General features: G+C 37.7%; 1 protein-coding gene across 12 annotated transcripts in view; it reads right to left on the reverse strand.

Moving 5' to 3' along the window:
* The window catches only part of CEP128 (centrosomal protein 128), a 483641-nt gene that overhangs the window by 262549 nt on the left and 204119 nt on the right, over positions 1-16973 (reverse strand). For 11 of the 12 annotated variants that reach the window (XM_070797945.1, XM_070797947.1, XM_070797949.1 and 8 more), the window contains one exon: positions 6855-7047. In XM_070797945.1, the coding sequence (XP_070654046.1) occupies positions 6855-7047 (193 nt within the window). Of the gene's footprint in view, positions 1-4730; positions 5045-6854; positions 7048-16973 lie in introns of those variants that run through there. The other variant, XM_070797950.1, reaches the window with a different exon arrangement.

Raw genomic sequence — 16973 nt, forward strand, 5'->3', positions numbered from 1 at the left:
AATCATATCTCTATCATATAGTAAAAATACTCATCCTCAGAGCCATATATAGGAATATACAGTGTACCAGTTTCATCACTAAGCTGACTCTATTCCTTGAATGACAAGTGTTAATCATCCTTTGGATATTTTACAAAACAAGCAAGCAAACAAAAAAACTATGAGAAACGTTTTGGCTTTAAATTCCTAAGGCTTCTACTAAAACAGGTCTTCCAAAGTCTAACACGGCAAATCCAGTAGCTTTGGCTCATTCCTTGCATCCTCTTCTCCAAACAGGCATTGAATATATACAAGGCAAAGATTAATTATATCCAATCACAAATGTTGAGGAGCTAACAGTCAAAATAAGGAAACCATTACAAAACTTACTGTGATAAATTAAACTACCCAAAACAGCAATGTATTCAAAGTACTAAAACAGTAATGGAAGAAGAAATGTCTATGTTTTCTCCTTGTTCTTTCTAAGATTCATTTCTCTACCTTTACTTTTGACCCCACTCACTCTCACATCTTCTGGGTTCCTGCTATACCAATTAACCTTTCTTTCACCTATTCAACATCTCCCATTCCTGGATCCTTCTACTCAACATTTATAATCACGCTTAAGCTTCTCTATGATCAGTAGCAAATAGAAATTATACTCTAAAAGTTATATTCATTCTACTGTTAAGGACTGAAACTACTTTAGATATAAGCAACATGTTTTATATTGTTTATTTTCTTTTTGATACTCAGGTATTAAAATTTCTTTTCACGTGCAATACCAGAGAGCTACCCCACGTTATAGTACAAAAGGAGACAAGAATGACTACTAATAACATTACAGCATGCTTTAAATGAATCAGGAATCTCCTAGAAAATATGATCACAAAATGAATAAAAATATAAATGGCTTAAATACTTCTGCTGTAAAATGGAATACATAACTGAAATATTAGGAAAGGCAAATACTGTTACCTAATCCCAAAGTGCCATAACAAAAATGCAAACCACTCTAATTAAATTACTTAACGTCTGCCAAATATTTGCTGATTTGCAATTTGGTTTTGCAGAATTCATTTTGGAATGTACATTGTGTTTTTTTCTTTCACTGAACACAGATGTTATGGCTCCCTTATCAACTGTGCCCCTTTAATGTTCTTTCATCCATTCACTCATTCAGCAAACATTTGACGTATCTATCATGTGCCAAGTTCTTCTCAGGCACTGGGGTACATAGTGTTGAACAAAATAACGAAATCACTACCTTCATAGAAACTCCATCCAGTGGATACACTCAACTAAACACATTTCTCAATTGTGTGTCATCCCCAAACTCACTGAGGCAAGAAACAAGATGTTTCTGTCCCAAGACAGTCCTCTGAATGCTGGCCACAGCCACAGTCTATGCTAACATAAGACTTAAAACAGCTGAACTAAGGGAAAAAAACAAAGGTACGGCAATGATGCAACCTTTCCCACTGCCCACTTGCCAGCCCACTTCATTGCTATTCCAACAAACAGGTGCTCATAAGAAATAATCAAACAAACAACCTGAGCGACAGTCCTCTGCTGCAAAAATATACCTTCTGAAGTAGCTGAAGGACTATTTCCCTTCTTCCACATTCCATTAGTACCTTTCCCTTTATTCAGAAAAGGTAACTCCCTTGTAAAGAGGCTGTTCATAATGCTTTATTTCATCATTACATGTATTACAGTCGCAATAAATGGTATACGACAGGAAAGGACAGATCTGAGAGCCTGGATTCACAGTGCAGGCTACCAAGAATGTCGCCTTTCTAGGCACTGCATCTGTCAGAGTGGAGGGAATGGATGAAGATCCCAGTGACTCCAACAAAGCCCAATAAGCACGTGACCTACCCAAAAGAGAAACTGGGTAAGAAGACAAAATTTCATCTTTAAGGGAAAGGAATTTAAGAGGCCATGTGAATTTTTAATTACTTCAGAAAGAAAAATGATGTACACTAAATAGTCAGTCACAATCATAAAGTGCCTGGAAAGCAAAGATGGGTTCTTTGTTTAATTAAGAGTTTACAATTTCAGTTTAAGAAAAAAATGTTTTAATAAAGTTATCTGCTATATTTGTTCATACTAATCAGCATTTCATAAGCAAGAAGGGAGCTAAATCATACCATATAGATATCCCTCCTTCTAAGGGTCTCTGACAAAAGAAATGCCTCTAACATGTACAAAAATTTTAGCTTTTAGTAGACCTCATAGTTTCAAAGCATGTATTCTTACCTAGGAAAACTGCCACACACAGGAGCAGTGAGCTATCAGAATATTAAGAAGGTAGGCAGTGGTTGGTTTATTAAGAAATTACTAAAAATAACTACTTAAACAAGTTAAAATATCATAGCTAAATCTTCTCTGCTGCAGTTTATATCTCTCTACTCTTTTCTTTGCTGCCATTCATAACAATGAAGAATTTCTAAGTCAACAACTACTAAACTTCTAAGAGGTCCATGACAATAACTTCTCAGTAGATTTCATCTCCTTTTGGAACACCCTAGCTCCAACCTACAGCCCTAAAATAGCCCAGAAAACAGAAGAAAACACTTATCTTCCTAATAATACATGTGTACGTATGCAACTATAACAGGCTTGGCTTGTTGTTCATTATCCATATTCAGATCAGATCAGATCAGTCACTCAGTCATGTCCGACTCTTTGCGACCCCATGAATTGCAGCACGCCAGGCCTCCCTGTCTATCACCAACTCCAGGAGTTCACTCAGACTCACGTCCATCGAGTCAGTGATGCCATCCAGCCATCTCATCCTCTGTCGTCCCCTTCTCCTCTTGCCCCCAATCCTTCCCAGCATCAGAGTCTTTTCCAATGAGTCAACTCTTCACATGAGGTGGCCAAAGGACTGGAGTTTCAGCTTTAGTATCATTCCTTCCAAAGAAATCCAGGGCTGATCTCCTTCAGAATGGACTGGTTGGATCTCCTTGCAGTCCAAGGGACTCTCAAGAGTCTTCTCCAACACCACAGTTCAAAAGCATCAATTCTTCGGCGCTCACCCTTCTTCACAGTCCAACTCTCACATCCATACATGACCACAGGAAAAACCATAGCCTTGACTAGACGAACCTTTGTTGGCAAAGTAATGTCTCTGCTTTTGAATATGCTATCTATGTGGCTCATAACGTTCCTTCCAAGGAGCAAGCGTCTTTTAATTTCATGGCTGCAGTCACCATCCGTAGTGATTTTGGAGCCCAGGAAAATAAAGTCTGACACTGTTTCTACTCTTTCCCCATCTATTTCCCATGAAGTGGTGGGACCAGATGCCATGATCTTAGTTTTCTGAATGTTGAGCTTTAAGCCAACTTTTTACTCTCCACTTTCACTTTCATCAAGAGGCTTTTTAGTTCCTCTTCACTTTCTGCCGTAAGGGTAGTGTCATCTGCATATCTGAGGTTATTGATATTTCTCCCAGCAATCTTGATTCCAGCTTGTGTTTCTTCCAGTCCAGCGTTTCTCATGATGTATGCTGCATATAAGTTAAATAAACAGGGTGACAACATACAGCCTTGATGAACTCCTTTTCCTATTTGGAACCAGTCTGTTGTTCCATGTCCAGTTCTAACTGTTGCATCCTGACCTGCATACAAATTTCTCAAGAGGCAGATCAGGTGATCTGGTATTCCCATCTCTTTCAGAATTTTCCACAGTTTATTGTGATCCACACAGTCAAAGGCTTTGGCATAGTCAGTCAAGCAGAAATAGATGTTTTTTTGGAACTCTCTTGCTTTTTCCATGATCCAGTGGATGTTGGCAATTTGATCTCTGGTTCCTCTGCCTTTTCGAAAACCAGCTTGAACATCAGGAAGTTCACGGTTCACATATTGCTGAAGCCTGGCTTGGAGAATTTTGAGCATTACTTTACTAGCATGTGAGATGAGTGCAGTTGTACGGTAGTTTGAGCACTCTTTGGCATTGCCTTTCTTTGGGATTGGAATGAAAACTGACCTCTTCCAGTCCTGTGGCCACTGCTGAGTTTTCCAAATTTGCTGGCATATTAAATGCAGCACTTTCACAGCATCATCTTTCAGGATTTGAAATAGCTCAATTGGAATTCCATCACCCCCACTAGCTTTGTTCGTAGTGATACTTTCTAAGGCCCACTTGACTTCACATTCCAGGATGTCTGGCTCTAGGTCAGTGATCACATCATCGTGATTATCTGGGTTGTGAAGATCTTTTTTGTACAGTTCTTCTGTGTATTCTTGCCTTCTCTTCTTAATATTTTCTGCTTTTGTTAGGTCCATACCATTTCTGTCCTTTATCGAGCTCATCTTAGCATGAAATGTTCCTTTGGTATCTCTGATTTTCTTGAAGAGATCCCAGTCTTTCTCATTCTGTTGTTTTCCTCTATTTCTTTGCATTGATCACCGAAGAAGTCTTTCTTACTCTTCTTGCTATTCTTTGGAACTCTGAATTCAGATGTTTTTATCTTTCCTTTTCTCCTTTGCTTTTCGCTTCTCTTCTTTTCACAGCTATTTGTAAGGCCTCCCCATACAGCCATTTTGCTTTTTTGCATTTCTTTTCTATGGGAATGGTCTTGATCCCTGTCTCCTGTACAAAGTCACAAACCTCATTCCATAGTTTATCAGGCACTCTATCTATCAGATCTAGGCCCTTAAATCTATTTCTCACTTCCACTGTATAATCGTAAGGGATTTGATTTAAGTCATACCTGCATGGTCTAGTGGTTTTCCCTACTTTCTTCAATTTAAGTCTGAATTTGGCAAAAAGGAGTTCACAGTCTGAGCCACAGTCAGCTCCTGGTCTTGTTGACTGTACAGAGCTTCTCCATCTTTGGCTGCAAAGAATATAATCAGTCTGATTTCGGTGTTGACCATCTGGTGATGTCCATGTATAGAGTCTTCTCTTGTGTTGTTGGAAGAGGTGTTTGTTATGACCAGTGCCTTTTCTTGGCAAAACTCTATTAGTCTTTGCCCTGCTTCATTCCGTATTCCAAGGCCAAATTTGCCTGTTACTCCAGGTGTTTCTTGACTTCCTACTTTTGCATTCCAGTCCCCTATAATGAAAACAACATCTTTTTTGGGTGTTAGTTCTAAAAGGTCTTGTAGGTCTTCATAGAACCATTCAACTTCAGCTTCTCCAGTAACGCTGAAGAAGCTGAAGTTGAACGGGTCTATTATCCATATTACGTCCTCATTATTTCTGGATCACAGAGAGCACTCATACATCTTATACCCGCAAGTCAAAAAATTACCATATCATCCCTCTATCACAAAAGTTTGGGTATTCCTGAGACTTTTACTTTTTATAATTTTTAAAGAATAGACAAAACATGATCCTTTTTGGTCTCCCAACAAATCAGCCCCTCTTTCCCAACATTCTATTTCTCCCAACGGCAAAAGCACTAAGACCTTGAGTATCCTGTGACTCTTCTCTCATTCACCTACATTGTTCAATCTTGCACTAATTCCTCAACAGTATCTTACATTTGTTGCCACTACTAATGTCCTCTGTCAGTCCCTCTTTTGCTTTTATTGAGACTGTTAAAATAGGCTCCTAATTAGATGCATTTCCACAATCAATATCAAAATGGGATCTAACAACAGAGTTTCGAAACATTTGGAGGAAAAAAAATTCACACACTCAAAATAGCTGGATATCTCTATCAGTTATTGATAGAAAAAAATCCTCTATCAGTTATTGATAGAAATAATCAATATCAGTAGGCATATAGAAACCACCGGAAATGCAGAACAATGTGAAACAATTTAGCATAAGTGACTTTCATAGAACATTTCACAATAAATGCAGAACATAACTTATTTTCAAGTGCACATGGAAAATTTACTAACAGAGACCACATTTCGGGCAATAAAACAAGTCTCAGAAAAGAATTGAAATCATGGAGTATGTTTTACAACTGCAAGGGTACCAAGTTTAGAAACTGATAATATCTATAAAATTCTACATAATTGGAAACTAAGTAGTAAACTTCTTTAAAAAAAAAAATTCCACATGTCAGAGAAGAAATCACAAGGGAAATATCTTCTAAATGAAACTAAGTAATAATAAAAGGACAATACATCAGAATTTGTGAAATGCACTTCAAGTATTACTAAGATGGAAATTTACAATTTTAAATGACTACATTGAGAAACATAAAGATTAAAATAAAGTTTCCAACTTATGAATCCAGGAGAAAAACAAATGATGTACAAAAGAAGTAAAAGAAAGGAAATAAAAATGACAATATAGATCAATAAAACACTAAAAAGACAAATAATAGAAAAAATTAAAAATCAAAGGCTGTTTCTTTGAAAATAGTAACAAAATTAATAAAACCCCCAGCAAGACTTATACAAACAAAAGAACAGAAACAAATTAACAATACCAGGAATATAACAAGAGACATCAGCATAGATCTTACAGAAACTAAAAGAATTAAAAAGGGGCTATTACAAAAAACTTTAAGTCAATAAATTTGACAACTTCAATAATTTGGGAAAATAGATACAAAGTAAATATTAATTGAGTGAATGGGTATTTTAGTGAAGTAAAATATAAATTTTAGCATCTTACTAGGGAAGAATAAACATGACTTACCTAATTAGCATTTGCAAACGGCCAAAAGACAGAAATGTATGCAGCAGGGATACAGGAGCTAAAGGAGAAATTCTCAAGGAGAAACAGTTCTCTCTTTCAGACCCAAAAATGAAGATAAGGAGACAAGAGACGAGAAAAGGAGAAGAATTTGGAGATTTTGTAGTTCAAACTGAAGGCAAGAGAAACAGAATATTTTTCTCCCAACCCTAAGATTTCATGAACATAAACAAAGAAAAATAAAAGAGAAAGAGCAATTAACATACCTCTCTTCTCTCGGTGTATTTCTTCCAGAAGTTGCTCCTGTCTTTCTATCTGTTCAAAGAGACACTGAAGCTCAGCTTCCTTGTTCTCAGTCACATTCTTGAGTTGCTGTCTGCACAACATCAGCTGGTGCCGTAGACTTTTCTCTCTATTTTCTCTCTCCTTCAGCTCCTCACAGAGCCACTGAAGTTTAGTCTAAAAATATGACATTTATTCTAATTTTTAAAAATCTAGAAAACAGTAGCATTCCAAAACATGACAAAGTCATGATAATCTAAATTCAGACAATAACTAATGAAGTTAAGCAAAATTTTAAATTACCCATAATGTTTAAATTTGCATAATGGTTTATATCAGTTAAAAGCTCGTGCAGAAAATTATTTTCTTGGATTTTTATAAAATACTTGGTATGCTCTATCATCTTTGGAAAGGCAATACCACAGAAAGTTTAGCCTATTAAACTTCATGTTGCAATACAATTAATCCCCTAATTAGCTTAGTACAAATATTTGAAAATCCAAAGCACTCCACAATAGACCTAGAAAAACTTTTTATAAAAGAGAATGTTATTTCAGGGATTAAAAAATAAGATAAAATTCCTAAACTTTGTTTCTAAAAGTGTATATACCCAAGGGTCTTGCTAATCAGGTAGAGAGAGAGATTTTATACAGCATGAGTCAGATCAAGTCAGCATTTTTCCATATTTAAAACTAGGAAATTTAATTAAAGCAACTCTCTTTTCCAAAGACTCTAACCTCACAAACACTAATATTTAAATATTTAAAGCAGGGATGAGAAAAGAACTTTCACATTTAGTATAACAAAACTTCAGTTGGGTCTTATGATGTTCCCAAGTGAGAGTACCATCCAGCTGCTGCTGCTAAGTCACTTCAGTTGTGTCCGACTCTATGCAACCCCATAGATGGCAGCCCACCAGGCTCCCCCATCCCTGGGATTCTCAAGGCAAGAACACTGGAGTGGCTTGCCATTTCCTTCTCCAATGCATGAAAGTGAAAGTGAAGTCACTCAGTCGTGTCCGACTCTTAGCGACCCCATGGACTGTAGCCCACCAGGCTCCTCCGTCCGTGGGATTTTCCAGGCAAGAGTACTGGAGTGGGGTGCCACTGCCTTCTCCGATCCACCTGCTAGTTGACTTTAAATAATCTAAACAGTCTTCACCTCAATAAGAAGCAAAATAGTGGAAGCTGTGAACTAGAAGGGTAAATGTGATTAAGCTAACAGACAATCTCCCTGAATAGTACATATCATAAGCAAGAATATTCTAAGCCTCCAGAAGTCTAAAACGCTGTTTGGACATGCCCCAGTTTATTAAAAGTAGCTGTGATAGATTCATTTAGCAGGTTTAATCCCTGGGTTGGGAAGATCCCCTGGAAAAGGAAATGGCAACCCACTCCAGTAATCTTGCCTGGAAAATCCCATGGACAGAGGAGCCTGGCAGGCTACAGTCCATGGGGTCCAAGAGTTGGACATTCACTTCACTTCAGTGATAGTACATGTCCAGAACAGACAAATCTATAGAGATAAAAGCAGATTACTTACTGACTAGTGCTACCAGGAGGGTGGGATGGGCAGATATGTTAAGAACCTGATGGCTAATGGTACAGATTGTCTTTTGGGGGTAATGAAAATGTTCCAAAATTCATGTAGTGATGGCTGCACCTCTCTGTGAATATACTAAAAACTACTAAATGGTAACTCTAAATAGGTCAGTTTTATATCTCAATTTAGCTATTATTTAATAAAAAATAAAAGGGGGGAGGAGATAGATCAACAAAAGCTAAAGTTATATCACCCTGCAGAGATGAGATCTGACTATAGTACTTGCTGTACAATTTGTAGGCCTTTGTCTTATCTGTATGTCACTAGATAAATACAGGAAACAGTGTATTAAAGAAATACAGTGGAAACAGTGACAGACTTTATTTCAGGGGGCTCCAAAATCACTGCCAACCAGTCCATCCTAAAGGAGATCAGTCCTGGGTGTTCACTGGAAGGACTGATGTTGAAGCTGAAACTCCAATACTTTGGCCACCTGATGCGAAGAGCTGACTCACTGGAAAAGACCCTGATGCTGGGAAAGATTGAAGGCAGGAGGAGAAGGGGACGACAGAGGATGAGATGGTTGGATGGCATCACCGACTCAATGAACATGGGTTTGGGTGAACTCCGGGAGTTGGTGGTGGACAGGGAGGCCTGGCATGCTACGGTTCATGTGATCGAAGACTTGGACATGACTGAGCTGAACTGAAATACAGGAAGTCCTCAACTTATATGAGGATGGAACTTCCAATTATGACTGTAGAAATTTAATTAAGTCTGCTTCATTTCCCAATATCCACTTTGAAATACTCTTGCACACGCAACCTTCTGATCTGGAGTCATAGAAAAAGAAAAAAATTAAATTTCACAGCACAGAAAGCCAGAAAAGATAATCAATTCTGCCAGATTAAAGGATCACTTTCTACTAATGCATTTAGGAAGAAAACACAGTCAGCGTGAGGGTGAGAGATATACCATCATCCCCATCTAACCACAAATATGAGACAAGGAAGTGAACTGACCGTTCTTTAGAAAGCATACTCTCTAGATAGAGTGGAGAAAATATCAGGAAGCCAAGAGGCTGTTACAGTACTCCAAACAAGTGAAAAACGATAATAAGGACTGGACCAAACCGTTTGTATATGAGACTTAAATGTAATGGGGGTAAGGAAGAAGGAGGAATTGGCATTGACGGCCAATTTTTAGCTTAATAAACTAAAACAGGAAACCTAGAAAAAGCAAAGATTAAGGGGTTAAGAAGTTAAATTAGGCTGAATTAGACTGAAGTTAGGATCAAAACACACAGAAGTATAGCTAATAATTGGATATATAGATCTAAAGCTCAAGAGATATGGTCAAGAGATACAAACTAAAAAATCAATAGTGTAAAGGAAGTTAAAGGCATAGGAACAGATAAAATGGCCCCTAAAGAATATCTACAGAGAGAAGAGAAGCGGGTTTAGAAGAGATAAACACAAGTGAAACTCCAAAATAAAAACTGAGGACATAAATGGAAATTTAGGAGGAAAATATGAGTCTGGGGCAACTGAACCCCAAAGAAAGAAAATATTATAACAAGGTGGATATCCTCAATGTCAAAGATTCAAAAGGAAGGGACAGGCATATAAAGTAATTTAAAAAACATAAATTTTGTCGAAAATGATTGCAGCTCAGCCCATCAAACCAAAATAGGACTAAAAACATGAACACCAAATTGTTTGTAGTGATTATGCCTTTATACCTACCAAAGACGAGTGTCAAGTATACAGAAAATATGTTCCCTTTTGTATTTCTTGAAAAGTTCCATTCAGGCTACTATGTTGCAAAACACAAGGGCAAGAAGGACACTACTTCTGATGTGCTGTCATATCCATGGTTCTTCTTAATTCTGTTTTATACCACGAAAAAATGAAATCCTAGCATTATTAGATCTTCTTATGCCTCAGAAGGAAAACAAATTCCATGTGGTAATATGCACTTACTTGATTTTTTAAAAAATATTCACTACCAATTCAATTTTTTAACACTCAAGTGGTCCAAACAGAATGAGTCCCTGGGGATCACTAGCTTCCATCTAGTTTAATCTGTTCTTTCTCAATGATTTAATAGCAAATGTAAATAATACCTTCAATTTCCTTTTTCTCAATGGTTTCCTACCTATTCCTTATTCCATTCCAATCTTTGGCCTGTTGTTAAGAGAGAATACCAAAAAAAAAAAAATTCTGTTTTATCATAACAATACTCCTACTGGTTCTGATAAAAACAGAATAACAAAAAGTTATCTGAAACAAATCTATAATCAGGTTTGATCTGTGTTATTGACTGAATTATACTCCCCTCAAAATCATGTTAAAACCCTAACCAAAGACACAGGGACTTTAGGGAAGTAATTAAGGTTAAATGAGGTCTTAAGGGTACTGTTCTCTAAAGAAGAGACACTCTTTGACTCCTAACCTTCAGCTCTTCCAACCATGGCCATAGCCCCCACATGAAAGATGACTGTCTAGGAGGCAAGAAGTCTCACCAGAAATCAGTTCTAGCACTGAGTGACCTTGGAATTCTAGGCCACAGAACTGTGAGAAATATCTGTTGTTTGACTCACAGCAGTTTTCTTACGGCAGCCCTAGCCAACTAGTACAATAAGACCTACAGCTTTAGTTAATTCCTGTTGAGCCTTTATTCGACTGCCATACAAAATTAAAAACAGGTCATAGTTAGATGCTTGTTATGAGTTGAGTAAGTATGCACAATATATTGTTAATCCTAGAAAACAAATTGATTTACAGAAATTTAACCAACCAATCATCAATTAAGAGAATCACAGTTTGTTAGAGAAATACCCATTACCTTTCATTAAGTATCTTAGAGAAACAGCATGGAACACAGTATAGGAATAACTTCACCAATTCCAAACAATAATTAGATGACAAGGCTATAAATTACAGTGCAAACGCCATTCTATTTAACCACTCACAAGAGTATCTTACAGATTACATAATAGGCTCATTTATTTAACTATATCAACAAATATTGCTAAGTAAACAAAAATAGGGCAAAAAACTTTAAATCGGTTTTTGTTTTTTTTTTTTTAACCTCCTTAGTTGACAGCTTGCAACTAGGTGGGAATATTTTTAAGTATCTAGTAAAACAATCACAGTGATATTTTAAATCTGTACGAATCCTCTAGTGAGCTTTAGTGGAATAATATACCAGAAGTCATTAAGGAATGACTCAAAGCTAAAAATAGAAAATTCAAATAAAAAGATTATAGTTGATAGAGTTAGCAATAAGATCAGGAACCATAACTTTGTTGCTTTTAACTACCATGCTTCTTTCATTAAAAGAACCAGAGATAAAAAGGATAGTAATTTTTTAGAATGTGCTAGGTTACCAAAATAAGAATTAACCCAGAACTGCAAAATTAAAATTGAAATCAACCTCAAAATGTAATTCTTTCAATAAAACTTTCTACTTTTTTATTTGGTTTGAATATCATCTAGAAGAAATATACCTATATTTATAGTTCATTTTAGAAAATACAAAATAATTCCGCCAATTAAACTGAGTGAGTTCCCTGTGTATGACCTAAAGGATATTTCCACCATAAGAAGATACCTGAGTATCTGTATCACATTTTGCTGTTGACACTGGAAGAATAAAATACTAGATGATCATTTGCAACCTTCAACAAGAATTAAATACAGTGAGTCCAATGACAAACCTAGACAGCACTTTAAAAAGCAGATGTCACTTTGCTGACCAAGGTCCATCTAGTCAAAGCTATGGTTTTTCCAGTAGTCATGTACGGATGTGAGAGCTGGACTATAAAGAAAGCTGAGCGCTGAAGAATTGATGGTTTTGAATTGTGCTGGAGAAGATCCTTGAGAGCCCCTTGGACTACAAGGAGATCCAACCAGTCAATCCTAAAGGACATCACTCCTGATATTCATTGGAAGCTCCAATAGTTTGGCCACCTGATGTTAACAACCGATTCACTGGAAAAAACCCTAATGCTAGAAAAGAGTGAAGGCAGGAGGAGAAGGGAGAGACAGAGGATGAGATGATTGGATAGCATCACTGACTCAGTGGGCATGAACTGGAGCAAACTCCAGGAGATAGTGAAGGACAGGGGAGCCTGGTGTGTTGCACTCCATGGGGTTGTAAAGAGTTGGACGTGACGTAGCAACTGAACAAAAACAACAAAACTTCTCATAATAGTTTTTTTAATCCACATCACTAAAAAGACAATATTCATAAATATAAAGTTTATATTCAAGTATAGGTCACACAATCAGAATAAAAAAACAGTAGCCCAGAGTTCAGAGCTCCAGGTCCCCAAACCCTTTTCAGAAACTAGCTTTATGTCCTTAGGTAAAACTCATAACTCTCAGGATCTCTTTCTCATCTACAAAATAAAAAGTCAAACTTCACGATCTCTGAAACTGCTTCAGTTACACTATTTCTAAAACAGTAGGGAAAAACAAGTACTCGTCACGTTATAGAACATCAGTTCAGTCGCTCAGTCGTGTCCAACTCTTGGCGACCCTATGGACTGCAGCACGCCAGGCTTCCCTGTCCATCACCAACTCCCGGAGCTTGTTATATTACAGAAAGTGTGACTCTTTGGGATGATGTGCATGTGTGTTCAGTCATGTCTGACTCTTTGCCACCCCATTGACTGTAGCCTGCCAGGCTCCTTTGTCCATGGAATTCTCCAGGCAAGAACAGCAGAGTGGGTTGCAATTTCCTCCTCTAGGGGATCTTTCTGACACAGGGATGGAATATGCATCTCCTGCATTGGCAGACAGATTCTTTACCACTGAGCCAACTGGGAAGCCCCTTTGGGATGATACCAAATAGGAAAACCCCTAAATAACTTGGAAGCATATTTTTTTATATATTGATATATAACCTTAAAATGTAAATACTATTGATCAAATAATACCAGTTTGAGATCTGATATATTTCTGAAATCTAACCTGCTTGCTCCTTATTCATTGGTGACACTTAACCTGAGGAAGTAAATGCAGTAGGAAAATGCAGCAAGTCTAAATGCTTTCTTAAAAAAATAAAAACTACTTATTGAGCATTTAGGCAAGCCCATGGTAAGCACTTTCTCTGCATCTAGGAATATTTCATCTATCCCAAAGGAAAGATCTTTGGGGTGCATATTCAATACATTAACATCAGAAGTGCAATGGGCCCTGAATAGCTCACAATTAAACAATCTGGCAGTCAGAAGTGCTTTACAAAGGAAAGGAACACTCTGATAATGAACATGCCCCAGGGGCTCCCTTGTACTTGAGGCGTCCAATTCTAACCTTCCCTTCAGGAGCCCCAGAGAAGGAAATGGCAGGCCACTCCAGTATTTTTGCCTGGAGAATTTCATGGACAGAGGAGCATGGAGGACTACAGTCCATGGGATCACAAAGATTCGGACATGACTGAGTTACTTACTTATGGTAAGTACTAACAATGCAACAAGGAATAGGATAGACACAGATGTTCCCACAGAAAGCTTACAGATTAGAGAAACAAGAAGAGAGTAAGTGGGAATTTCAACACAGTGGGATAAAGGCCAAGAAGGAAAAGAGCTCCATAGCCAAAGAAGCATGTCAATTCACCTTTGTGCACCTTCAGAGAATAATTAATACCAGCCTCCCAGAATTAAGTGTGCTCTGTAAACAAGAGTACCAAGGCTCTTGTCTTGTGATAAGCAGTAGGTGACACCAGCTTTTTTATTTACTATCGTAAACTGATGACTTAAGATCTGAGATCAAGAGTGATGCTTGCAAGTAGTGTGGGTCCATCCTGAAAGTGAGTGCCTGCTGGCTCTACAGCTGATGGCCTGTCCCTATTTTCTCACTGACAGTCTTTGCTACTTCTCGTTTCGCTCCATGATTTGAACCTAAACTCTGATCTATGCCTTTGTCCCTGATTCTCTTTAGGCCTTCCTGTTCAGATGAAACTTTCTGGATATTAACTCCTGTAGTGGAAACTCTTCCAATACTTCTGTTAGCTTGCTACCTAGGACTGTACATGCCTATCTATTCCAATACCAACCATTGACTGGGGTCTTCTAGTCTGAATGGAAATCCCTGGATGTCTCCTTCTCCATCAGCCTCTGACATGACATTAAACATTACTTGCATATTGTTATCAAAATATTTCTTGAGTCTGTCCCTTCCAATGAATTGCTACAACTTCCTAAATTAGAAGTTTCACCCTACCTCAACCAGAGACCTGGGTCTCACCAAAGACCTCTTAACTGATCTTCTTCCTTTGGTCTTCCCACCTGTAATCCACCTTTCACATCACTATCAGAGTGATGCTTCTAAAATATGAACATATGGCTCTCCTGTTCAAAACTCCTTCATGGTCCCCCACCAAATGCAGAGCAGACCCAAGCTTTTAAAATGGCATATGATGCTCTTCTTGATGGATCTAAACTCTGCCTCCTTCTGGAGCCTCATCCTTGACATCCTCTGTCTCACGTTTTCACAGTGTATGTAATACTGCCAGATCACCTGGCGTTTATTTGGCATTTATCATGCTGTTTCTCTTCCAGGCCATTCCTACGGTTGTTTACTCAGTATGCACATTCTTTCCCGTTTACCTGGCTGGCTGCAAGATCTACCCACAGCATCTGCCTCCGAGGCAACTTCTGCTCACCTGTTACAGCTCTTACGTCTAATATTGAAACCCTCTACAGAAGTGTCAGTTTTTCTAGACAACATGTTCCTTAAGAGGAAGGATCATTTCTCTTTTTTTTTTTTTTTGTTAACATTTACTTATTTGGCTGAACTGGGTCTTAGTTGCGACATGTGGGATCTGGTCCCCTGACAGGGGATGGAACCCAGACCCCCTGTATTGAGAGGGTGAAGTCTTAGCCACTGGACCAACAGGGAAGTCCGGGGATCATTTAATTCATTCTTATCTTCACAGCATGTAATGGAGTACTGAGGCATAGTAGCTAATTAGTAAATTCTCAGATAAACTGAATAAGATTTAGCCTCTAAATGCTTTGTCTGGGTTTTTCGACAAAAACAAATTCCTTGTCTATGGGAACGCCCTGCTTTACTTAACAACCATCTCAGCCCTCTCCCTCTCTGTTATGCATTATTATTAGATTCATTGGTTACTTTATCTATGAGCCAGGTCCAAATCTCAGTCGGGTTTCACGTTTATGTTATGTTACCACTGCCACCAAAGCAACAGGAACACAATTTCCACCCAGTCTTAGTTCTTCTAGAATTAACACTAAAAGAAGAAATTCATTTGGCAGATTTATGAAAACAATTACAAAATGCCATCAGAGGTCCTTCTAATACTGCAAGACGTCAACATCGACTAGCTGAATAGCAATTCTACTTTCCATATAGCTCTTGTCCTTTGATTTCAGATCTTATCTTCAATACGTATAGGGCTGTCCAGCCATAGTTCACGGGAATTACAGTACTGTAGCCCATCAATAACCCGAGCCATCTTTCTAGTGAATAGATTCAATTCCTCCCTAGTCAGTTGGTCAGCGTAGTATTGCTTATCACGACCTTTTTACACTGTAGAGCTACAGTTGCCTCATGCAGCATTAAAACTTGTCTGATCGGAAGTTCAACCCCATTAAATGATAAGGGAAAACAGCTCACTCGCTCCCAAATTAAAGAGCTATGATTAAGAGTCATCTCTGGCTCTCATAATTTAACTGAACAACAGCAGTGAAAACTTTCTGTTCAGAAATGATAAAGATTTTAACTTGAAAGGAAATTCCAAGTACATTGCTCTTGTTGTCAGAACTGTAGAGTTGGGAAAAGAAAAAAAAAAAAAAGAGAGAGAAATGCTTTATTATTGCACAGCAAACTTCTAGCTAAAAAATTCTGAGACAGCAAAACATGTATATTCTAAAATTTCTATGCCAGCAGCATAAATACAAGTCAGGATTGGCTTCTATAAAAATGGTGAGGTACACACAGGAATACTGTATTGAAAGTATGAGAGAAAATTTTATAGGGTCAAGTAAATTTCAATGTTCAATCACAGTACTGTTAATTTCTTATTAAGAATTTTTTTTAAAAAAGAAGCTTCTCTAATGACTATCTGGTTTCTAAAGTAAACTCTCGTACCACCTCCCACCTGTACCTTACTCACAAATCTCAGGGCTGTATCCCTGTTGACTCAAATATTCATCTTTTTGCCACTGTTATACTTAGCCCACTGGAGAACTTCTACGTATGTTTTGTACGACTGAGTTGAAACGTATTTTTGCAGAAGCCTTCTCTGACATGCTGGCAGCATCACACCCTTCCATTCTCCCAACACAAACCCCACAGTTCTTCCTTCTTCTGTATCCTCAGGTCAATGTTTACCTATCTCTATAACAATAGAACTCACATTAAGGATTTCAAGGATATCTAAAATTTGTTTACAATTCCATTTTCCATATTAACTTCCATGGCTTTCTAACACATATCCCCAATGTTTGTACACAAAAAATACATGACCAATAAATCTTGGCTAAATGAACAAGATTGGCTATATTTAAATGTTAATACACATAATCGTGG

The sequence above is a fragment of the Bos indicus genome, chromosome 10, assembly GCF_029378745.1.
Source record: "Bos indicus isolate NIAB-ARS_2022 breed Sahiwal x Tharparkar chromosome 10, NIAB-ARS_B.indTharparkar_mat_pri_1.0, whole genome shotgun sequence".
NCBI classification, from domain to species: domain Eukaryota; kingdom Metazoa; phylum Chordata; class Mammalia; order Artiodactyla; family Bovidae; genus Bos; species Bos indicus.